General features: G+C 43.8%; 1 protein-coding gene across 12 annotated transcripts in view; it reads left to right on the top strand.

The window, feature by feature from the left end:
* Positions 1-24,634, top strand: part of LOC125768550 (protein vein) — a 115,884-nt gene that overhangs the window by 78,351 nt on the left and 12,899 nt on the right. For 9 of the 12 annotated variants that reach the window (XR_007418919.1, XM_049436360.1, XM_049436365.1 and 6 more), the window contains one exon: positions 8,110-10,627. Coding sequence is in view for 11 of the 12 variants with exons in the window: in XM_049436360.1 (XP_049292317.1) it covers positions 9,364-10,627 (1,264 nt within the window). In the remaining variant the exon portion in view is untranslated. Of the gene's footprint in view, positions 1-7,391; positions 8,002-8,109; positions 10,628-24,634 lie in introns of those variants that run through there. The other 3 variants (XM_049436368.1, XM_049436367.1, XM_049436366.1) reach the window with 2 other exon arrangements.

The following is a 24,634-nucleotide window of genomic DNA, read 5'->3' on the forward strand; positions in this document are numbered from 1 at the left end:
GGATGGTATAGTTACGGTAGGAAAAATTGCATCGAGAGAGTTGCCAAAAACGTTGTCTAAAGAGGGAAGGTTGAGAGAGGAAAATTTTAACCTTCAAGAGGAAAATGCATTATTTATTTATTTATTAGCGTAGGGACGGCCAGGCCGTATATCTTAGAGACTATCCTTATTATCTAACATTGTATCGCTACTTATAGTTATATGAATAAGGGACATTTCCTTCCCTTATTCTACGGTTGCACCATATCCCGGGTGAACTCGGTAATAAGTAAATGTTGCGGCGTACATATGCAGTGTTGTGCTGCGAGAAACGGATTTTTATGTTGGAGATCATCAGGAATCACGAGGACGAAGTTCGTTTTGACCATTTGGTTCCCTTTGATTCGTTTTGCTTCGTTATTTTGCTTCGTGCCCATAGCTCTGTTGATGGATTCCATGTAACCCGGCGCAGTTCTGGTATCTTCTCCATTCTGTCCAACCTTCTGGATCCAGGGTTGGTTGACCAGTTTGTTTATTGCTAATCTGTCAAAATGTCTTAGAGCTATCAGCGACAAACAACAATAGCACAAACTACTGGGGTACAGACATGGAAACATATAGTAATACAGCACACAGAAACAGTTATGAAGACGATAGTGCGTACTATCTACAGGATGGGAAAGCAGGAAGGAATCACAGGGTAATTCCGATCTCTTTGGCGAAGCCGAAAAGAATCCGTGCGTACACGTAGTCCTTCTGACCCAGAATGTCGCGCATCGGCACAGCAGGGGTTCTTCCTGATGCCCGAACGGCTGTTAGAAGTCCGGGTCTTGCGGCATCAAATTCCCCACATGACCAGAGGATGTGGTCGATGTCGTGGAATCCAACGCCGCAGCTACAAACCTTGGAGTGGGATATGCCTATACGTTGAAGGTGCGCATTCATTGCATAATGGTTCGACATAAGTCTAGACATCATACGAATGAATGCACGACCTACCGGAAGCCTGTAAAACCAGGGACGCAGGGATACCTGTGGTGAGATTGAATACAGGAACCTCCCGAGGTCATCGTCATCCCACATGCTCTGCCAACGTGCCATGCAAAGTTGATGTGGGGTGCGAAGAAACTCGTGAGGTGGAATCGATCTCTCAAGAAAGCTGCCCTCAGAGGCACCTCGTTTGGCCAATAGATCTGCCTTTTCATTTCCGGGGATACCGCAATGAGCAGGCAGCCAAATAAGCGATATACGAAACGCTTTGTTAAACAGAGAGCTTAGTATCTCCAAGATTTTTCGGATGAAATAATCAGAGCTCTTTATAGCCTCAACGGATTTCAATGCTTCGACAGCACTGAGACTGTCGGTGAATATGAAATATTCATCTGGAGAACTCGCGCTTATTAATATAAGTGCATAAAAAATAGCAGCCAGCTCAGCTACATAGATTGAGCATGGCTGTCTAAGCTTGTGGAAAGCTTCGGTGCATGTGTTGAATACACCAAAACCCGTGCCCACTTCCGAAAAGGATCCGTCAGTAAAGTATTGATTATTTTTTGGTTGGCCATACTTGTCCACAAAAATGCTGGGAATTGTCCTCCAGCGAAGATCATCTGGTATGTTCTTCGTTTCCTCCCTCATCGAGGTGTCGATTACTAAAAGGGAATTGTAGGACTCCGGTAAACTGGCGCAGTTAATTGCTCTTGTGGCGCTAGGGTTTGCCTGTAAAGAAACAAAATCATGATACACTTTCATGATTTTGCTTTTAGACCCTGCCTCTTGTAGCGATTTGAAATTATCAATCACTAGGGGATTAGATACTGTGGAACGTAATAAAAGGCGAAGCGACAGTTGCAAAAATCTTAGTTTCAGCGGCATCACTCCAGACATCACTTCTAAGGACATTGTATGAGTGGACTTCATACTGCCCAGCGCAATTCTAAGACAACGATATTGAATACGTTCCAGTTTTAGTATATGCGTCTTGGCTGCCCAATGGAAGCAGATGCATCCGTATTCCAAGACGGATAGGATCGTTGTCTTATACAGCCGCAGGAGATCTAGTGGGTGTGCACCCCACCAGAAACCTGTGACTGTTCGGAGGAAGTTGATTCTTTTGGCACACTTTATTGCCAGTTGTTCTACATGTGACCTCCACACATTTTTGCTGTCAAACCAAACGCCTAGGTATCTGAAAGTTTGGGCAATTGATATTTTCTTTCCATATAAAAATATGTCAAAGTTAGGTTTGTAAAGGTTGGCAAGCCTATTTTTTGGAGTATCGTAATGATACGAAAAAACAAGCATTTCAGTTTTCTCTGGAGAAAACTCGATACCTAGGTTGTTTGCCCACACTTGTAAATTATCAAGCGTGATTTGCAAAGGACTTTGGAGACCTACGATGTCGTTGCTAGCGACTGAGACAACACCGTCGTCTGCCAATTGCCTTAAGGTGCAATTTGGCGCCAGGCAAGAATCTATGTCGTTGACATAAAAATTGTACAAAATGGGGCTCAAACAGGACCCTTGTGGAAGTCCAAAGAAACTGATCCGTCTTGTTTGAACCAGACCATTATTGAAATTCATTGCCTTTTCGGAAAGGAGGTTGCAAAGGTAAGTGTTCAACTTTGGACTTAACCCCGCGTTTTGAAGTTTTTGACCCAGTATATTTATAGACACTGAGTCAAATGCCCCTTTGATATCTAGAAATACAGAGGCCAACATCTCTTTTCGAGTATGTGCCAACTCTATTTCTGTAACAAGGAGCGCTAAACAATCGTTTGTACCCATACCTTTGCGAAAACCAAACTGGGTACGGGACAAAAGGCCATTGGTTTCCAGCCAGTTGTCCAGACGAAAAAGAATCATCCTCTCGAGTAGTTTGCGCAAGCACGAAAGCAAAGATATAGGTCTATATGACCCGTGCTCTGATGCCGGTTTGCCAGGCTTCAAAATAGCGACAACTTTCACCTCTCTCCATTCTTGCGGTACGACATTGAGTTCCAACATCTTGTTGAACATGCTCAATAATCGTTTCTTCGCCACGTCTGGGATGTTTTGAAGCAATTTGCTCGTAACATTATCCAGACCTGGAGAAGAATTTTTACAAGAAAGAAGAGCTAGGGAGAGCTCGACCATAGTGAAAGGTGAGTCCATGCTAGGATCACTGCTAGGCGCATGTTGTTCAAATTTTTGCGCAGGAACGAAATCTGGACAGACTCTTTCAGCAAATTTAAAGAGCCAGTCTCCCGAAAATTTTTCGCTCTCATTGGTGGTAGTTCTGTTTCGCATCCTTTTACCCATGTTCCACAGCGAACGAAGCGAAGTGGAAGGCGAGAGGCTTTCGACATATTTCCGCCAAAAGCCTCTTTTTTTTGCTTTAAGCAGATTTCTGCATGTTCGTTCCAATGCTTTATACCGTTCGTATAGAACACTGGAACCATGGCGTCTATATTGGCCGAAAGCCTTCCTCTTCGCTACGAATGCCGCTTGGCAGTCTCTGTCCCACCAAGGAGTAGGAGGTTTGCTAAAGGACCTTACTTGGTGGAGTCCCCTTGTTTGGGCAGCGAGGGCACACTCGTTTATACACTCAACGAGGTTTTTATATTCCACTAATGGATCAAAACTGGGAGTTACAGATGGCAGTGAAGCTGACATTAGTTCGCTGTATCTCGTCCAGTTGATGTTCCTTGTCTGGTCGTATTTGACAGGAGCACCATCAACCAGACAATTCCTCCCGGTGATGACCATTTCAATCGGCAAGTGATCGCTGCCATTGGGGTCCTGGATAACCTTCCACGTAGTATCCAGAGCAAGCGACACTGAACAAAGAGACAGGTCTATTGCACTTTCACGCGCCATAGGCCCTGAAACCCTAGTAGCTTCACCGGAGTTTAATATTGTCAAGCTATGTTTGTCGCAAAAGTCCCTAATGACTGGAGCACGTATGTCGTCTTTGGTGCATCCCCAGTCGTGCCCGTGAGAGTTAAAATCTCCTAGGACAAAAAAGGGCGTTTTTACAGCCGTTGCTATATTTTCAAGATCCCTTGTGATCTTCTCTATTTCAATCCCGGCTTCCGGGGGGATATACACAGATGCAAAAGATAAATCAAGATCGCCTAGCTTTGCCTGTATTGCGACACATTCAATGACCTGTAGTGGGGGGAGGGGTATCCGAAAGAAAGATAAGTTTCTCCGGACACCAATCAACACACCACCACCACGACTATCCCTACCTGTAGAAATTCGATCTTGACGGATGATGTTATATCCGTGGAAGGTGACATTTTTATCTGGGGTAAGCCAGGTTTCGGAGACGGCAAACACATCTGTTTTGTGTTTGCCGACTATGGTTTTAAAAAGGTCGATTTTTCCTAAAAAACTTCTACAATTCCATTGGAGTATGTTAGCCATTGGAAAATTATTTATCCAATTGTACTAACGTACTCAGAGCGGGCCATTGCCCAAGCCACTGCTGTAGGGCACCTTGTATTAAAGGTCGCGCCATTTTTATGATGCTTTTCAGCGGCTCTGGGAAACCCAATGCTGAAATCAATGAATCGATTAGACTCGACAAGGAGATCGATTCTTGTAGGGCCTGACGACGAGCCCTCAGCTTTTGCTGTAGCTTGGGTCGGGAATTGGATGCTGGGATGGGGATTGGACGGGAAGGAAGTGTCTCGTCTTGACGGGGATTACAATGGGCTGATCGACGAGGGGCACTGGCAAGACGAGGGGTTGCCGTGGAGGGAGAATTTTTCTTCTGTTTTTTAGAAGAAGCATTTTTCTCCGTGGGAGGTGTAGCCTTCTTAGGGGCCTTCCTGCGACGACGAGTCACCTTCCTCTTCACTCTCACTACCACCTCCGAAACTGTTGGGCGCACTGGTTCCGAACTGGGGAGAATTACCTCCTCATTCAGAAGGCCATATGCGTTTTCGCTTGAAAGGCCACCCATCAGAACTGAAGCATAAGAGCCACGTGCCAGCTGATATTGGGCTTTTTTAAGCTCAGCTTGTGTCCTCTTGTACACCGGGCATGACTTGAGATCATGCCAGTGCTGGTTGCACTGAGCGCATTTGAATGGCGCTGCGGTGCATTCCGAAGACAAGTGCTGCCCATGGCACTTGAAACATCTTACTCTATTGCTGCAGAAATCTTTCGAGTGTCCGATCTGGCTACATTTCTCGCAGGTGGGAACCCTGGAGATAAAGGGTCTTGCAATCGGGACGCGTAGTCCTTCATACACGATATAACCCGGTAGTATGGTTCCCTCGAAAGTAACACGTTTGGAGCGGGTCTCCTTATACACCTTCTTTCCATTTACGATGGAAGAAGTGTATATAGGTTTGACCTCCGTGACTTTCACCGCTGGTGTTGCACAGGAACTGAACCCACCCATTCCGTATTTTAGGAGTTCCTCGGAGGGGATGTCAAGATCCTCTACCACACCCGCTACTTCAACCACACTACCAGGAATATACACCCGGTAGTTCTCCGTGTAGACAGGATCGGCCGCAATGGCGTTCGCCTGAACTCGGTCGTTTACGACGACCCGGATTCTATTTGTGCGGACGCGAAGTACGTCCGTCACTGCCGAATACTTCTTATGTAAGGACTTTGTTATTCCTAACAAGTCCAGTTCTTTTTTACCGGGCATCATGAACACCCGATATTCACCCCGATGCGAGATCGGGTAACTGCGGCTCCTCTGCCCACCATCCGGGGACGTCAGGACACCAGACACAACAGATTTGGGTGAAACCATTGGATCCTGCTGGACCTCCGACTTTCTTTTTTTGCTACCAACCGGGGTGAACCCGTCATTGGAGGAAGTCCCTTCGACTTCCATCCCGGCCACACTGGCCAAAGAGATCGGAAGAGAGGATTTTTATAATTTTTATTTTATTTACTAAAATAAAAATTTTTTTGGAGAGTAAAGACAAAAAACTGACAAACTTTTCGACTTACCTACGAGTAAGCGAGACAGAGCAGAACGCACAACAGAGGAGTGGGGTAATAGTAAGCACAGCACGATGCTACACAGGTAGCTGGTACGCTACGCTCGTACGCACTATTACACTTTACACACTATTATTCGGCGCACAACACTACTACTGCTTGTCATCGATAGCACCTTGACACGGACAGGCAATGACCCTTCGGCCTTCGGTATCTGTTAGCTTTCTGTTACGGAGCGTGCAAAACATGCGTCCGATTCTAACGACGGTTGGAGACAGAATGGGGAAAATGCATTAATTAAGAATAAATTATTAACACTGAGTAAAATAAATATTTTAAATATAATATGTTAGGTATGGATGGAAACCTAAAACCATTCGTTTTGGTTGAAAATCATTAAAATTATATGTAATTATTTCAAAAATATAATGGTACAGAAACTGAAGATGAACCATAATACAGGTCTAAAAAAGGTTTATACAAAAATAAGCTTGCAGTTTGGGTGGTATTGCAAATATCATCGAATTTCAACCAAATTTCCGTGAACTGCAAAGCCTTAGAAGGAAATCTTCTATTACGAGTTGCCAATGGTTAAATATTAAAATCAAATCTCTTCTATAAAAAATTAATAGGTTTGAAACTAGTCGATATGTATACAAGGAGGGGAATAATATTTGCTACATAATCTGCGGAATAAAAACACAATTCCCATTACTGTTAAACCACTGGGCTGCTCCATTTATGTTCGAATAAAATACTCGCATAAAATCAACTGTACATGCAAGGGTTAACTTAGAACATAAGTCACAACCAGCGGACTCAAGACCGTGGAAAGATTACGTACGCAAGTGCACTTCGTGTCTATTGGAAGAAAATAGCAAAAACCTCCAAAACATAATGCAAAGTGGCAAAGAAGCCAAAAAAAGAACAAACAAAACCAAAACAACAATTAACACAAATTGAAAACCACACGTCAATGCACCCGAACCCGATCATTAGACGTGTAATGGATGTAAGTACCTGTTTTTTTTTTTTGCTGCTAAACACCCGGGAAAATCCCTGTCTGTCCAACGTGCACACCGCGCTACATTAAGTGGTAATTTTTCCTCATTTATTAACAGCGCTAATTAGACGGCCCCGATAACGGCAAGACGTGCATGGTCACACAGACGCCAGTACATTTGCATTAGTTAGTTTTGTAACGCACGTAACACCGATGCAGTTGGAGATGGAGAAGATGCTATTTGCGTATGCGCATGATGTGCTCCGGTCGGGGAAAATCCGGCTACATTTCGATTGCTCGTGGGAAACAAATCACCACTAAGGGCACGTGTGGTCGGAGGGCGAGGAAACAAATTTGTACGCGTATAAGGTGTAGATCGGATAGTTTTTCATCCCGTCCCACTTATGGCGACATCCGCATATTTGTTTACGTTCCGCTGGTAATATCGTGGATGGGGGCCTCGGTGTGGGTGGGTATTGCTTATTCCGATATTGTTAAAATAAAAGAAGGGAAAAGCCATACCCACGGGAAACGGGGTTTTCCGGCAACAATTTATTTGTTGCGACCACACCTGCGAGAGCGCGCAAGGAGCGAACACGCGTAAACTGTATCGAAAGCGAAACTAATGTTAACGTTCTACATGCTTCCCGCAATTTGCTTGTTATTATGCGAAGAAATGGTCGTAGGTAAGCGTTAACATACGCTGAGATCGTGTTTACAGATAGAGGGTGTGCGCCCCCCATTGCCCGATCGCCGATCATCAAGATCAAGAGCAATTGCAACCCATCGTGGGATGGAAGGTGGTTTCGGGGGAGCATGCGAGTTTAAATCGCACCAGGCATCGGTGTATATGAATTGCGATCGGACTATAAAGTGGCAGGGCTCGGGGTGAAAACTGTCTTTACAAATCGGTTGCTCAACACGATCACGAACGGTTTGAGGGTAGCGTCCCAAAACAAAACGTTTCACCACCGACGGAAAAGTGGTGTTTCCTGATAGAACACAGTGAACAGAAATAATTTTGCTATCGTGAATTGTTTACACAATATTTGATTACGGAATGTGTGAGTGTCTTTAACTAATTATTTTAAATTTATTTACCTTTATGGGACGATTGTTTTTGTTATTTTTATGTCTTTTTCTAATACTGAATTTATTCCTTTACTTCACAGGATTTCACGACTAGTGGATCTTCGAACGAGCTTGGTGATTATATACAAATAATCCCAATCCATCCCACACAAGATACTTTCTCCTAGAATCGCACCCCCTAGTAAAACAACGTGTTTCAACGTGTCTTTCTGTGTTTTGTGTAGAAAAGAAATACAAAAAAGAAAAATTAAAATAACTCAAATCGTAGTAAAAATTTAAACCAAAAGTGTGAAACAGTGTTTCGTGCATCTAAAGTTGCAGCGTTGAAAAAGTTTAACGACGACATTAGTGAAAAATTTTACCGTAGTGAAACAGTTCTGTCGGTGGTGAAGATCCGTTCCACGCTTAATAATGCCGATCCATAGCAGAATGAAAGATCGAGCAATTGTGCCAATGTCAAATCGACCTGTCATAGATAGTGCCACGATCGAGCAGCATCGTGCGTGCTGAGCAAAAAAAAAAAATAAAGTGCGTGTGTGTATACAACTCGTCCTTCCGCGGGTCAGTGTAGGTGTGTGTGTGTGCGTGTGTAAAAGTGTATTTGTTTTGTCTTCGTTCGGAAAATTCACTTTTACAACCGTGAACGTGCATGTGGTGCTTTTGATTTGCGGCATTCAGGTTTTCCGTACCAGTTCCTTCTGGGTGTGTTTTCTAAACCGTTGCCGATACGAGAAGTGCCGAAGAATTAGTGTGCGTGTGAAACGAGAGCAGCAAAAAAACCATGAAGAAATCAACTGACATGTGTCATTACCGATCAGCGAAGAAGTTTAAATTATTGCCCAAAATCCGTGCCAGTCCAAGATATCGGGAGGCACCCTAGAAACCGTTGGTACGTAATCGATGCGAGTGCATTAGAAGATTCGTAGTGTACGTTTTCCAATTGCGTCCTTGTGCGTGCAGACGATGTAGACAGCTGTGGGACACCAGGCACTCCATGCGGAAAGGTTCAACTAGAGCAATCACTACGTCCGAAAAGGCGCAGCTTCTTCTTCGGGGTTGGTTTTCAGCCGCCAGGCAACAGTATTCATTGGCAGAGTGTTTTCTAGGTGTACCAAGTGGATAATCGCGACATATAGCCGGAAACTTTCCCCCAATAAAGGATACGTTAGATATATAAGGAATCTTCAAAAACAAAAATATCTCCATCAAAACGATCGTGGATCGGTTCTCTGTTCTAGCTTGCAGGGAGATCCCCAAAAAGCACGAGGATCCCAGCAGGTTTATTTGCTAAAAACACAAAACAAAATACATACCAGTCACACTGACGAGACGCCATGTACTTACGCAAATGGAGTCCAGTAAAATGTTTGATGTACCTATGGCTTGCAATTCTGGTTTGGATGTTCTCGCGGTGTGATAGTGCTGCCACGATGCACCTGGCACCGGCACCGTACCATAGCAGCGGCTACCAGGGCACAACCGGTGGCCACTCCAGTAGCATTAGCAGTAGCAGCAGTAGCAGTAGTGGTAGATATGTTAGTGATAGCAGTAGAACAACGCCTAGCATTAGTAGTCGCACACCCGCGGACGGTGCGCACCAGGTGGAAAGTTTGGCCGGCGGTGCAATACCACCACGGTTATACGATGCCACCCGTACACTAACACACCCACTACCGCTACTGCCCCTGCCGAGTCACACTACCAGCAGCGGGAGTCAGCTTCCCTGGGTGCAGCCGGGGCGCACCAATTCAAAGGTGTCTGCAGTGCAGATGCCGCGACGCAACAGTGCCAACACCAAATTGAGCCACAACGAGCCACAGCCAGGCCGGCACTTACCAAACCAATTGTACCAAATGCTCGCACCAGGCCGTACGGCTGTCGCTGCGAATACCGGTGCGGCTGCTCCGTCCATTGGGGTGTCATCCACTGACAGCAGTAGTATTAACGGTAGCCCGGAGGCTACCGTAGCGGAACGATCGTTGCAACAGCAATGGGCCGCACAGATGCGTCTGAAAGGCGAACGACGCCGAATACACCGGAGACGCTGGCGAACGGTAAGCGGTGCAAATCCGCTCGGCAATCGCAACCGGCGAGATTCCACACTGCCAACCGGTGGCTACGGGGTACGATCGGTGACGACCGGCACCCAACAGCATTCGGCAAGACCGCAGCGAAGGAATGGTACCGGTGGCAACGGTTCACGCCGGTACTGTTCCGCACGTGATCCGGCGACACTCGCATTTGAGGCGCCGATCGTATGTGAAGCGAAGGTAAAATCGATGAGCGATCGGCGGCCCACCTTTGCCGCTACGTTCGAAATATTGACGGTACACAAGCAGCCGCCAAAGGGACGGCTACAGCGCAGCCGTACCGTCCGGTTGCCGTTCAACCTGACCACCACGAACGAGTGTGACATCTTTCGGGGGAAGTTCCGCGAGCGGGGCTACGTGCGGGAGGAGCTCGAGCTGGGCAAGGTGTACTTCCTGTTTCTGAAGGCAAACAACATGGGCTACACCAACTTCACCATCCTCGGTCAGCCGATTCGCAAAATCAAGCGTTCGGAGGTTGGAGTTTTGCAGGGCGTCAATCCTAACTATGGTAAGTGATTATATCATACATTTTATATATATATATTTTATATATATTTTCCGGGATGCATCAAATTACCTTCACTACCTTGATTGAAAATTCTGATACAAACTTTGAACAAACATCCTCAATATAATATCCAGAACTCATAAATTACTCAGAATACAGAATTCTTTTGGCTTTTTCCTGGCTCTAATCACTCATACTCAAAAGAACTCATAAGGATAGTTCGGGATCGAGATTTGGTACCGCTTCTCTCGTGTGAAGGACGGACAACGGTACCTCTGATCCATTGGACCCCCTTCGGTTTGAGAAGATATTCCTCGGGGTAATAGCTTCATTTTGTAGTGACATTTCCCCCTCCCGATCCCAGCATTGTTTGTCTATTTCAATCCAAACGATTAAAATTCGCCCTTTTTCCCATCATTGGCGATGGGAGTGAGAGATTCGTACGCAGCGATCCTCAAAGAACGATCAGATAATCGATTTGTGCGTGACATATGCGATCTGCCCAAAAGACAAATTTTCCGGTCTGGGAAACATTGGGACGGGTCGTTTGCACGATTGCACGGTGACGACATCATGGCACAACAGATGCATCGTCAAACGAGCGAAAGAGTCAAACTAGATTGTTAGAAGCAGTTCATAATTTTCGATTGTTCATCTTTGCTTGGTAAGATATTTTAACTTGGTCGGTGTGATTTCAGTCTGTTTTAACCGCGTTATAAACATTGCGACCATGGCTGGACCAAGTGCTTAATGTTGCGCGTGAAGAGCGCGCGCATACACGAACAGCGATCAAAAACAAACATACGCTAAGAAGCGTTTGGCTGATGCGCACGCAACGCGCTACGAACTGGGCATGTTGAAGAAGGCACGGAAGAGAAAGAAAGAGAAAGAGAGAGAGAGAGAGAGAGAGAGAGAGTGAAAGAACGAATAAGATCGTGAAGATTGCACACTCGACCAACGTGGGATGCATTTTAGCGGCGAACGAGACGAAACGGTTTCATACTTTTTGGATGGCCGCACGAATGCAGTTGGATTGAAGGAATGGAGAAGGGATGTGGTAGCGGGTGTGGAGTTGGGTCTGGAACAGAACCGGGAGAAAGAAAAAAAAACGTACACAGTAAATCCTAACCGACCAAATGTGGAATATCAGGTGCATGTTGTCGTTTACCATATAATAAGTTCCCGGGTTCCGCGGCCGTGGGTAAGTTCACCGCTAGCAGTGCTGTGCTTCGTGCAAGAAGCGCATCGTAAGCAGTGGTGGGGCGAAGAATTGCAACGCAAGGTGGCATTGGAGAGCAATGGGGAAAGCGAGAAGCGGAGGGGTTACCCGGATTGCCGAATATGGCCCGGGCCAGAGGGAACTACTACTGTAGCTGCTGCTGATGCTACACAACTGTGGGGCTCAGTGTCGATTTTGTTATGGTTCCAGTTTGATTCGCATCGTTTGCTAGTGGATGGAAAAGGTTTTAGAATAATGAAAAAATGATTTCGTAGAGATTATCAAATAATCCCCAATTATTGGTTTAAACGAATTCTATAACAGATGTTACAAAAACTACAAAAAAAAACGAACTTAACTTGTCTATAACGACAATTTAACTATTTTTACAGACACATTCCTGCCCAATTGTGGTACATTTGAAATAAATTGAATAAACTCTTAACAGTATAAAATTTTATTTCACAAACTTTTTTCCTGTGCTTAGCAAGAAAGGATGAAGTTAGTTAGAGTTAATAGTTTGGACTATTGTCTAAGACTCTTGAATGTCCCATAATCATATCTACTAAGATTTCGACTATCTAGAGTTATATGTCATACCTGCAAAATGCGAAAGTGGATTGATCGAGATTGGGATTCGATCCACCAACGTGTATTATGAAAAGTCCAGAGTTTAGCAAGATGCTATGGAGGTCATTCATGGATGAACACTTTAAATTCCATCAAAAAACATACGTTTCAAGCACGTACTACCATCTCTTACGTTGCGTCTCTATGGTTTTACCCTACTTTATCGGTTATTGCTAAATTGTTTATTAGATCAAACTTTACCATTGCATCAAAATTCGTTTATTCGCTTCATGTTTCCATACACTTCTCCATCCACAAACCGAACACACGGGGATACGGCTGGTGTTGAATCGCAATGCGCACTGTCTCACCGAAGTCTCGTGCAGTCGCGCCACACAAAACACTGGGGGCTTACGCAGCTTCCAGACTCCGTGCGACGTTTGGGCTTCTGTTTTTGTTGCAGTCCCTTTTGCGCTGCCCTTTCGGTCTGATCATGCGAACAGCCGGTCAGCCCGTTTTCAAGGGAAGGAACGGATCGCACGTAAAGCCGCTCTCTAAAAAGGCCCCTAGCTAGTGTTGGGCCACGACTAACGGGGTCTTCTGTGTCAACTTTTGGTCCGCAGCTCAACTAAAGGGCCATGGGAAACGATCGCTGGTGCTGTCTCTGTCCTCACCGGTTCTGTGCGACCGCACGGTCACGGAAGATCGATCGGTTGTGCAGGACTGCGGGCTGGTTATTAAAGGATGGACTGTATACGCTACGCATTAGGTCGCAATGGATAGTCGTGCGTATGTCGGTACCGATTGGTCTAAACAAAGGTACTGAACAGCTTGAAGAATAGCAACAAATTTTCACAAGATGGTTTAAAAAAAAATAATCACCATCTCGACACAATCCAAACAGAACTGGAGCAGTTCGGATTACCAGCATCCAGTTTGTTTGTTGTGACAGCGCAAAACGTTACAGAATACGTTCCGGAAAACAGCAAATTCAATCGCATAAAGTTCCAAACAAACCACTGCAACTTCATACCGCAACCGAACCTGTAAGGCAATTAATTAAGCCATGGATTGAGCCAACCGAACGCGACGCAAAGACCGCGTGAGACGTTGTGCACCCAAAACGAGCAAACAAACTTTACGTGAACAAACCATCCCTCTCCCCGGGGGTGCCACCATTTGTCCACCTACACCTCCACCGCCCCCCACCAGGGGACAGAAATGGGGGGACCGTGACATGGGTAAAGGAAAATGTAGATCGTGCCTTGCGAGTTTTCGTACGGCCGACGAAACACCCGCGCGGGTCCCATTCGCCTTCGCTGACTAATTATAAAATCTTTTTCTCGAGTTGAAATTTTTATTTTTGCCCATCGTGTGTTGTCTGCGGACGATCCGCACTCGTTTTGTTCTCGAACGCGTTATGGGTACGATCGCAGGGATAGGGAGCGAAGAAACCCGTAACGGTTTGAGGTTGAACGTGCAGTGCGATTTTGTCGGAAAATGTGAGGAAAACCCCACAACCAAATGAGCACCAAGTGAGATGCGTGAGTGGCGTTTGTGAGAAAAGGAAACATAAAATCCCTGCGTGAGCTCACTGAAAAGCTGAGTGTTTGTGTGAGCCCTTGCTCTGACGAGAGAGTGAGTACCGAGAGTGAGTGAAAACATACTCTCACCTTGTACCGTGCTCACAAACCATCAATCGCAATGAGTGCGAGAAAATGGTGGTGAGAAAAAAAGCGAATGATCGAAACGGCTCCTAGCACACTTTCCCAGCATGAACTTCCCTGGCACGCAATTTTGACACCTTTAGGACAGGTTTTTTTTTTGACCACTTTCGTTCACTCTTCGTTCAGCGGTGGCTTATGGGAAAAGATCTTTTTTTCCACTGGTGACTGTTTCAAACGCGTCCACTGAACCTGCGCGCTTGTTTGTTTTGTTTGTGTTTCCGGCCATTCACCGTGCTGCGGGTGAAGAGCAACTGGTGGGGTGGGGGATGAAATTAAGATCGAGTTTATGCCGATGACAAACGACTGGTAAGCAAAGTCAAGTCGCTACAATGTTAGCGACAAATCAACTAACCGATGATCAACGCGTGCGTTCGATTCGTTTCTTCCTTTCTTTTTGTTTTTTTTTGTTTGTGGCCATATTTTGCCGGCGCAAAACTTTAGGAGCATTCAAATTGGGGGTGGAAATGGTTAAAACTTCTTCTCATCAAATACTCTCCACGTTCTCGACGTGGAGGCGCGCAACAGCGAATGAGGAAAAAAACGCTATTTGGAAATAAACCGCCACCAAGACAGATTTGATCCATATCGGTGGTAAAGGCAATCTCGCTGCTGTTTATTTTGCTTATTCGACTTAGTTGCACATACATTTGGAGACGATACGACGTTGACGTTATTATTTACGTTTGAAATATGGAAGACTTTTCTTCGGAATCTGCTTTCGCGGTTGCCATTTTGTTGGGGTATGTGACACCCAAAATGTTTGTGTAGAACGATGTTTGCTTATTCAAACGCCTCTGATCATAAACTAAACGTTTGCTAAACGCGTTGAGTGTTGAGGGCGTATGGCAAACAATTAAAACATTCAGGTTCCCATGGAATCGGGATGCAAAGAATGACATCTCAATGTACCTCAATGTGAGAAATATAGTTTCTTTGTAAATATTTTAATCCTCCAATTTGCGTGCATCTACATCTTCTGCGCAAGATGTAACGGACAGCTCTGACGTCACACGGCCGAACCGAACGTAGCAGCACATCCATCTGGAACATATTCGTTAGCACACCCTCTTAGTCGTTGGCTGTGGCGGCACACGGCGGCATTCCGTGCCTTTGTATTTGCAGGACGGTGAAATAAGAAAACCTATCAATCGTGCACCCAAAGCGCCGGAAACGGATCCAGCGGGACCGTTTGGCCGATGTTACCTTTAACCCGACGGGAGATCCCAGATGCACTTCACTCAGCGCTTCCCAACTACGAAAAGTTCTTCCACAGGCCGCATGCACACATACACACCTTTCGTGTCCGGTTGTTTATTTTCCCGCGCAAAGTTTGCCCGAACTGTGGTGGCGGCATCCGCCTTAGTCTATAGCCGATCGTTTGTCGATTAATAGATCGTTTCCCAATAGCTACGAATAAGAAAGAAAAAAAGGCGGAAAGTGAGAGCCTTCTGTTTTGGGGGAAATTTTTATTTTTTTGATAGCCAACCGCACATAAGACCACCTGTGGGGTGCTTCTAGCAGTACTACCCATGGCGCTTCCGTTTTCAGGTGGTAACAGCATTTCAAAAGCTGCCCTGAGAGAGCTGCATGTTTATCGTAGTGAGTGCATTTGTGTCGAATTTGTTTAAAATCATGGTTAGAAAAATTGCACTTCAATCAATCGGACAGCAAAAAATACACAACACTGGACGGAGTATGTTTGTATGGTGGAAACATTTTTAAAATTTACTTTAATTTTATTTTAGTGAAATTCAACAAAAAAAACATATATCATCTTAAAACTTGTGAGAGTTAAACAATTAAAACATTGAAAGCATTTCACACGCTTTCCTTTGGTCGTGCATGCATACTAAAGGTCCTTGCCATAAACACATTGAAGGCCTGAAGCAAGGTGAGCATTCTGTTGTAAAATTTTACCAAAAAAAAAAACAATACATTTTTAACCCCACCTTGGACATGCAGCCACATTACGAACATTGAATGCTTTTACTATTTTGGTTGACCGTGTTACTGTTTTTAAACAGACTTGTTACACTTTTACAAAATATGTTTGCCTTGCAGCAAAAATAAATACAAAACATTTGTCATTTATTTTTAGTTGAATATTTTTTTTGCTTCTTCTTAGAAGGTGATTTTTCTACTTAAAAACGTTTAAAATTGAAAAATGCAGAAATTAAACTATACGCTAGAGGGAAAAAAATAAAAAAAACGTTTTAATTATAAACATAAATTAGCACGCTATAAGTGAACAGTAAAACTGAAGGTTGCTTGGAAAAAATAATTACTATTATACCTACATCACCACCACTAAATGAGTTGGAATAAAAACTTAGTATTATGTTTTCTTGGTAACGTTGGATAACTGGTGAGAGGTTCTTTGTGAAGTTTACATTTTCGTTTTATTTTTTCGATTAAATTTTTCCCCATTTCGTCAGCATGTACACAGCTACTGCAGACATTCGACGCAGGGTGCGGTTTCCAACAAAACCGAACCTTGAATTCCCGATCCGTTGTCGGTGTGCAATGGCAAGTGTGGTGTGGTGCGGAAACTGCCAAAAGGGGCAAACAGCAAACGGCCGCCAATTCTCAAAACATCAGCAAACCCATCAGCTAATCGACCGACGGCTAGACAGCCGTCCAAACAAACAGTCGTACAATTGTCGAAGATTAAAGCCAGAGGTTGCGGAAGCTTTGATTACTTCGTTAGGAAAGGTGTACGTCCGACGTTTCGGTGCGTGCATCTTCGAACGCGTCTTATCCATTTTTTTCTTCGGCAATACTTTTAGTGCAAGTTTTTTGGGGAAGAACATTCCAAGTTTTGCAGATGGCACGTGCGGTTCTGTTTGAAAAGAAAATCAGTTTTTTTTTCGCTCAACTTGGTAGGGGGATTGGGAAAATGTTTATCTAATGGCCAGATTGCTATTGTTGAGGTGTAATAAATACTTTTTATAGAACTGCATGGTATATAAATAACAAATATCCTCAAGTTCCTAAACATTGACAGTTTTGACTCTTTAAAAAAAGAACAGCAAAAAAAAGACATTTTCTGATGATTGAAATTTTTATGGAACTTTCTGATTACGAATATTTTAAGATTAAAACATATTTTTCAACAGTATAATTTACGGTTGAAAATTCAAAAACCTGCTGCCATTTGAAGATTCACCGAACATTGCAGAACAAGCTGTACTTGGCTAATCATCCGTATTTTTCCCTGTGAAGACTAAAATATGAACCAGAATAGTATTATGAATATGCGAATCATTTCCATCTTTGGTTAACGACTCCTAGACTTAGACTTAAACGGCTTCCCAGACTATAGGGAGCTGATCTTCGATACATTACGTCCATTGCTGACGCCTAGAATGGCCTAAGATCACTTAAGTCGTAAATTAACGACAAAATGAATATCGATATTGTACAACAACTAAGAACTCCTATAAACTAGCCAAGGTATTTTCCTGAAAAAAAACTTTAAAATATATTCAGATTTATCGATATGATGCAGTGTTTTGTTGCATAAAACGTTGACATTTTAAAGCGCATGCAAAAGTGTGTAAATGCAGATTGAATTTTCCGATAATGCCTCTGTCATAGAAGTCTTTTGGTCCTGTGTGTCGACAATCTCTAGTAATCGGCTGAGACTTTTGCTGATGAAAATTCCATCCCATATTGATTTTTGGTGTAGCACCAGAACATTGAACTTTTGTTTATGAATCCAACTTTGCGAAAGGGATTTGCAACTGTTTGCTGATCGACCTTTAGCTTCTCGGCAATTTTTCGTTCACTAAAATGCCGGTCAATCATGTGTACTCTTTTTCGGGATTTTTCATTCCCCAAACTAATTACCTTGACCTTAAGCAACGGATAACCATACTGTCAGATACTGGCTTCAAGAAAGGTATACATAAAAAAACCCCTTTAATACCCCCCCAATATGGCAACCTTCAAACCTTCATGAACATGATCAGTCAAGTTCCAATGTTACGCTTCCGTACAAAACACTTCTGAGCCGAACCAAAATTCGATCGTACTCCGTACCAGAGACCACCATAGTTACACGATATCTCGGTTCAGCCGATTTTGCTCCACAATTTTAAACCTTCTCCATCGCGTACAAGCACACGCTTGACAGCACCCGATCGGGAACAATTGTGCGTGGGAGCGCAAGAACAAAACACAATGCAAGCCCGAGGGACGCCGCCGTGGATCAAATCTCCGAGTGCCGAACAATGTGTCGTCTCTCTTAACCCATCAGCAAAAATATAGGGGAAAAAAACCTGCTGACAAACCACCATTTACCATTCGCTTCACTTACCGTGCGGTCAGTCGGGTTTTTGGTGCTTGTGTGCTTCTTCCTACAACCCTTTTGGCCTGCTTCCACTCTTCCGTGTGGGGTTCTCCTAGAAGTTTTTGCTATATTTATTTTTTTTTCAACTAACCCTTACCTATCTACACACCCACATTCTGCCCGATGGGGAAGGGGTGTTTGGGGAAGATTTAGCAGCATTTTGCAACAAAATTTGACCACCATACGTCTTCCGTAACTTCACATGCCCCGGGGAGGCAACAGTGTAACATGTTTCGGAAATTCGACGGAAGGTATAATTAATTTGCCGCTGATGTTAATATTGTCCGATAATCTTCTTACAGGCGAACGTTGGATGCCTGGTATAGAGAGAGAGAGAGAGAGAGAGAGAGAGAGAGAGGGGGCTTGGGGCCCAATCGGCTACGGCCATTTAATACCGAGAGACCACCGGCCGGGGAGTTTGTAATTCGCAATGTTTTGTGGTGTTCCCTCATTTTTTGTGTTCCTTTTTTTTTTTGCTTCGCAAACCACGTTCGTTGCCTTCGCTCTGATGCTTCCCAATGCCCGAGCGTACCAGACAAGCTGGAACCTGGTGCAAATGGTTTCGTTTCGTTTTCTCTCGCAGGTGAATTTTTTTCTTTTTTTTTTTTGCTTGGGAGCTGGTTACACCGGAAGTCGCGGAAAAGCAGTGATCGTCACCGTTTGGTTAGCCGGCCAAAGTTTGTGATCGTGTTCCGCTATGTTGCTTCTTACTCTCTCTCTCCCTCTCTATCCCTCTCCCTTATTTTAGGTTTCCTCCTTACAGCTCGTGGGAGTTCTTTCCACTGGTCACTAACATTTCGGCAATGTTTTCTTCACCGTATCTTTCTTTTTCCTTTTATGCACTCACGCTTGTGGAGGGGCCAGTTGGCAATTGTTTGCGATTTTGCGTTGTTGTTGTACATTTTGCGATTTCATTGCCAAAATGATTGAAGACAGCCTGCAGTCCCTTGTGTTACCTTCCCACCAGAGATAGAGCAACAAAGGAGACAGCAAAAGGGAGCATCTTCATCGCCTCCGGGCCCTGCTCTAAGCCACCGCACATTGGCTCTTTTGCAGCGAGTGGTTTGTCATTAATGGCCGGCCGGCGGATGCTCGTAGTGGCAAAAATTGCAAAATCGTTACTAGCTCTGTGCCGCTACCGGCCGGAAGTAGTCACGTAACGCTGGATTTTTGAGCGCTGCTAATCACCATGACTGCGACCGGTGCGGTCCACCGGTACAAAGGGTTCAACCAGGTTTGCCAAAAAAAACCAAAAAAAAAAAAAATAGAAACACACTAGACGCACAGCAATAGAAGATTTTGCCTTTTGGTTTTATTGTTTTCTCTCTTGTTCGGTTTTTCGTATCTTTTTCGTTGTGCATGCTGTCGCAAAAATTATTTTTTCGCAAAGCTCCTCATTATGTTACCGTTCTTACAGGGCGTAGAGCAAAATATGAAATGTAATTCTTTAATGTATTTTTAAATAAAATACTAACACAAATCTAAACATATCCGATCTAATTAGAAGGCTTTGGAAGACTTGAATTCTTACTAATTTGCATGAATTCTGCGTTAAAAACTCATTGAAGTTTTGAAATCAACGAATTCACTCATATTTATACAGCAAACCTCATGAAAGGTACTCCATGTTCATGTATACATCTTCTATTTCAACTTGAAAAGATGCAGAATTGATAAAATGTTGACCATTTCATAGCAAAAAATATTGTTCAAAAAATGAATAATTCTCGTAAGGTTTCTCAATGTTGATACCATAATTTTCAATATTTTTTAAAGAGTTTCGCACCATTTTGTATAGTTTGTAAAATCTGTCTGTACAAAATCACAGCTACAATCCAATACAGAAATTGAGTTATAGTAAAAGTGATGAAAAAATGTGGCAAATATTTTTATTAAAAACTTAAAATCATTTGAGATTATATTTCTCAAAACATTTCTTGACTACAATATTCTAAAACCCCATACGAAATCGACTCCCTCTGAGGTGGATTGAATTGAAAACTTCCTCAACTGTAGCTCGCGGTGACCCCTTTGCGATTTTTCTTATTTGTTTCCCATTTTTTGTGCGGGTCATCTTTTACGCGGTAAATTTTCGCAAACCGAAAGCTGCCTTTATTGTTTGCCGCAAATTGTCGTAGCCACAAATCGCGTTTTTTTTTTTGGAACATCAAGATCACTAGCGTGTCTGTGTGTGAGGGTGGGTTTTTTTGTGTTCGCTAATCTCGCGTGTGTCCGTCTTCATTTTGTGGACACTTCTGTTGGATTGTTCCACCAAGAGCCTTATTCTTCCCTGTTAGGTTCCATTGTTTTCACACTTCAGTCGGTTTTCGCGAGTGTAATTCGGTCGTATTTCCCGCGTCCCCATTCGATCACTGTCATTAATGAAGGAAGATGGGAGAGTGTGAGAGAAGAGACCAGTTAAGGTGCTCTGTGACACGATGAGCATTCCGAGCTACTCCAACAAAAGTAGAAGAAAAAATCCAACAAATGTAAATGTTTGCAAAAAAACAAATTAAAACACATGCACTCCACACAGAATCCCACGGAAGTTTTTAAGATACGAACAAAAAACAAGAGAATATAAGCTAACAAAACAAAAATGCCACAAAACTTATCTATCCAATCGTCTGACCGTCTGTACGGGTTGTGTTTTGCTATTTTGCAAAAAAAAAATCCTCTCTCATTTCGTTTGTCAATAAGTTTCAATGTTATTTATTTCCCATAAGTGTTGGGACAGCAGCACAAAAAGGCTTCCTCTCCTGCATGTTTATTTTTCCAATACCACCCCGGAGCTCGATATCGACTTAATCATTTTTCCCTCTTTGCACCTACCAAATGACTGACGTTGCTCTTTTTTTTGCAAGAAAATAATCTTTAAAACAAAAAAACCAAATAACATTTAAAAATGTTACTATTCTCGAATCGAACTTCGATCGAAGGCACTGAAATCGGCTGAGTTTTCTGGGGTTGTTTTTTTGTTTCTTTGTCAATTTTGTTCTACCGGAAGTCGTACGTTACAAGGTACGTTCAATAAATTGCATCGATAGGTAATTTTGTGGTTCCCTTCCTGTAGCGCAAAATGTGCGTATGCGTATGGAATGGAAATTGATCCGATTGCAGACTAAACTTCTGTCGCGTTCCAGTTGTTTCGGTTCCCAGTTATTCCTTTTTTAAATCCAAGTATCCAAAACTGCCACCGTAGCTACTTTTGGCGAACGTTACCCATACATAATGGTGTCGGGTTCTATTATTTTCGGACGACTTTTTTTTCTCGTCTGCATACCGCACGCTCCCGATTTTTAACCCTCGCCAAGGAAGACGACATGAGGAAATGGTATTGGCCAGAAATAGTACGACAAGGTTACGAATTGACTGACCATTCATATTTACCGCGCGAACCGATGGCCTGTGAAGAATGAATGAAAAGTGTCGCGTCAAGTTTTTTTTTTGTTGAAAATTGATTTACGCTCATTTAAACGTTGCACGTAAGTCATTGGCATACGGGGTGGTTCGTATGTAGAAAATGAAATTGTTTATTTTCGATCAGTCGATGTGTGTGAAGTGTTTCGCAGCTAATGAGCGTCGGCTTTGTCAACAACAAAAGTAGTTGCTTTTAAAAATTAAACAAATCTTTTAAAAGATTTTTTTTTGTTTACATAACATGGAAGATCTCGTTCGAAATTTAATTTTGTAAGCATCTATTCGCGGTACGAATTATTGTTCAAAGTATCCCCTCTCTCTTGGTAGAACCTTAAATAGGAAATTATTGCCATATTTGCTTTCGATCGTAATTAGAAGCGCATGGCAGATCACTCCATTTTTGCTTTGTTTTTTTTTTCTTTAAATTTTGCAAAATCCGAATGGCACAGTTGCATAATTAAACACACCACAGTCACACCGCTGCACAACCGATCAACGATCCCGGTTGTGTCTGTACGAAATGCCGATCCACCAAGTGATCCACCACAAAATCCAAAGCACCCACCCGCGCAGATCGACACACTGTCCGGATCAGGACAGAAAAAAATCAAACTACCGTCCATGGTAAGTGCGTGTATGAGCGCGCGCGCGCGCGCTCGGACGCTTTGCACATTCCAAACGCGCAAATCTTGCGCATGAATTCAACCGATTGAACGACTCGCCGCAATACGCAACGCCTTAACGGGGGAGCGGGGGAGGGAGGGAAGGGATGCAAAAGATATGGTGTGAGGTTACACATTTAATTACTAATGCAGAAACCTCGAAGCACTTTGATGAGGTTCGGTTTGGCACGGCCGAATCGATGCTGGCACGGGTGAATGCATCTGCATCAGCTGCGGATCGGTTGATCGCCGTTTGCGTAAAAATACAACAGCATCAAAAACGCATCTTCTATTCGCACCGCACCGGCGTGCTGATGGGAAGTGTTGATGTGCAAGATTTGCGACCGAATCGAATTACCAGACACACTGCCCTTCGCAGTATCATCGTCCGGCAGCACGAATCAATATCAAGTATTGTATACTTGTAACGTGTTGCGTCTGCCTCACACGGAAGGTCACACACACACAAATCACCCGGTTCTCCGAGCTTCACTTGTGCGGTGAAATCGACGCAACTTTTTTTGTTGTTGTTTTGCTTTTGATTTACACAACCAAACGCTCACTTTACACCAATTCCGACCACGTAGAATTGACAGCTTTGTCATGCTGCCAATTTGTCACCAATTACCAGGAAAACCATTGGAAACCCCATGTTGCGTCCACACCCTTGCGGAACCATCCGTATCCGTTCGTAATATCTGGTTTTACGCAAAAAAAACACATTTCCTTTCGCTAATGTTTAGCTGCTTAAGAGCTTATTTAAGTTTTGTTTTTTTTTTTAAAGGAAATTCAAGTATTTCCTACACGCTGCGTAGGTTTCATTGTGAATTTGGTGCGTTTTGGGTGATGGTGAAGACAATTCCTAAGGTTGAGATGACGCACGTTGTATGAAGACAAACAGCGGTACAACATTCCCACAGTAACACCGTGTACGTCAAACAAACTTTTGCCTGGCGTCATGTGGATGCGAAGGATGCCGCGTTCGTGCGGTTGGAAGGACTTCGTACACACTTCGTAAGACACTGCTTGATCGGTTATTTATTGTGGCGAGTCAATATTTGTTCTAACAACACACCATTACGTGGATGTTAATTGCGGTTGTTTTTTTTTTGGGAAGTTAGTGGTTGGACTTGGGTCCTCAGAGTGAAACACGTCTTAAAGCAACCATTTGTATTGTCTCCTGCTTAGGATCTCCTCAATGATCGTGCGTGATGAACGTGTGTGCAGGAGTGAAACGAAAAACGATCGCTTGGAAGAGGAGAATTTAGTAGTATTAGAATTTTCTGTCCAATTCTGACGAACCGGCATTAATGGGGGACCTATCTATGGTTAGGGAAGTGTCTTGATGAACTCTGCTTTCGCTCTGCTTTTGTTTCGTTCTACTCCACAATCTTCCTTGCTGATGTCTCGTGCACACGTTTAACATCCCATCCCAGCGCAGAACGTTCCGGTGTATACGCACCCGAGACGCACTTTTGGTTCATAAATCACAAAAATAGACAGCCATCCATCTCCAACGTCTCCATCCGGCCAGCAGAGGGACCGCGTGCACAGTTCCACACACGCACAGACACACCCGCAATTTTCCCTGCCATTTTCCTGCCGGCGGTGCTACCACAAACAGACGAAAGACGGTGCATAATTGGTTTTATTTTTGTTCAAAACGAAGAGAAACGATCCAACTACCATACCCTCGCTGCATTCGTTCGGAGCGTCGTCTACAAACGCGTTGTACAAAACCGGCACAAGGCAGGGCGAAAATTCGGGGAGTGATCTGCTGGTTCGCGGCACTTACTGGTCTGGATAAGCCGTGTGAGCATCTGCGATGACAAAGTAAAACCCCTTTTAAGTCTGGACCCATCCTGTGCAGCATGGGTGAAGGAACTCTTGTAGTACCAGGGCACCATCTCCGCCAGACGGTCTTTTGCCACAGCAGTAATGATTGCCAAAAGAAGAAGAAAAAGCAGAAGAAACTCACCAATACACAAGCACCCACACGTAGCAAAATCGGGCAAAACTGATGAATTTATGAACTACTTCCGACTGGTACTGACGACC

This window comes from Anopheles funestus, chromosome 3RL (assembly GCF_943734845.2).
Source record: "Anopheles funestus chromosome 3RL, idAnoFuneDA-416_04, whole genome shotgun sequence".
NCBI classification, from domain to species: Eukaryota; Metazoa; Arthropoda; class Insecta; order Diptera; family Culicidae; genus Anopheles; species Anopheles funestus.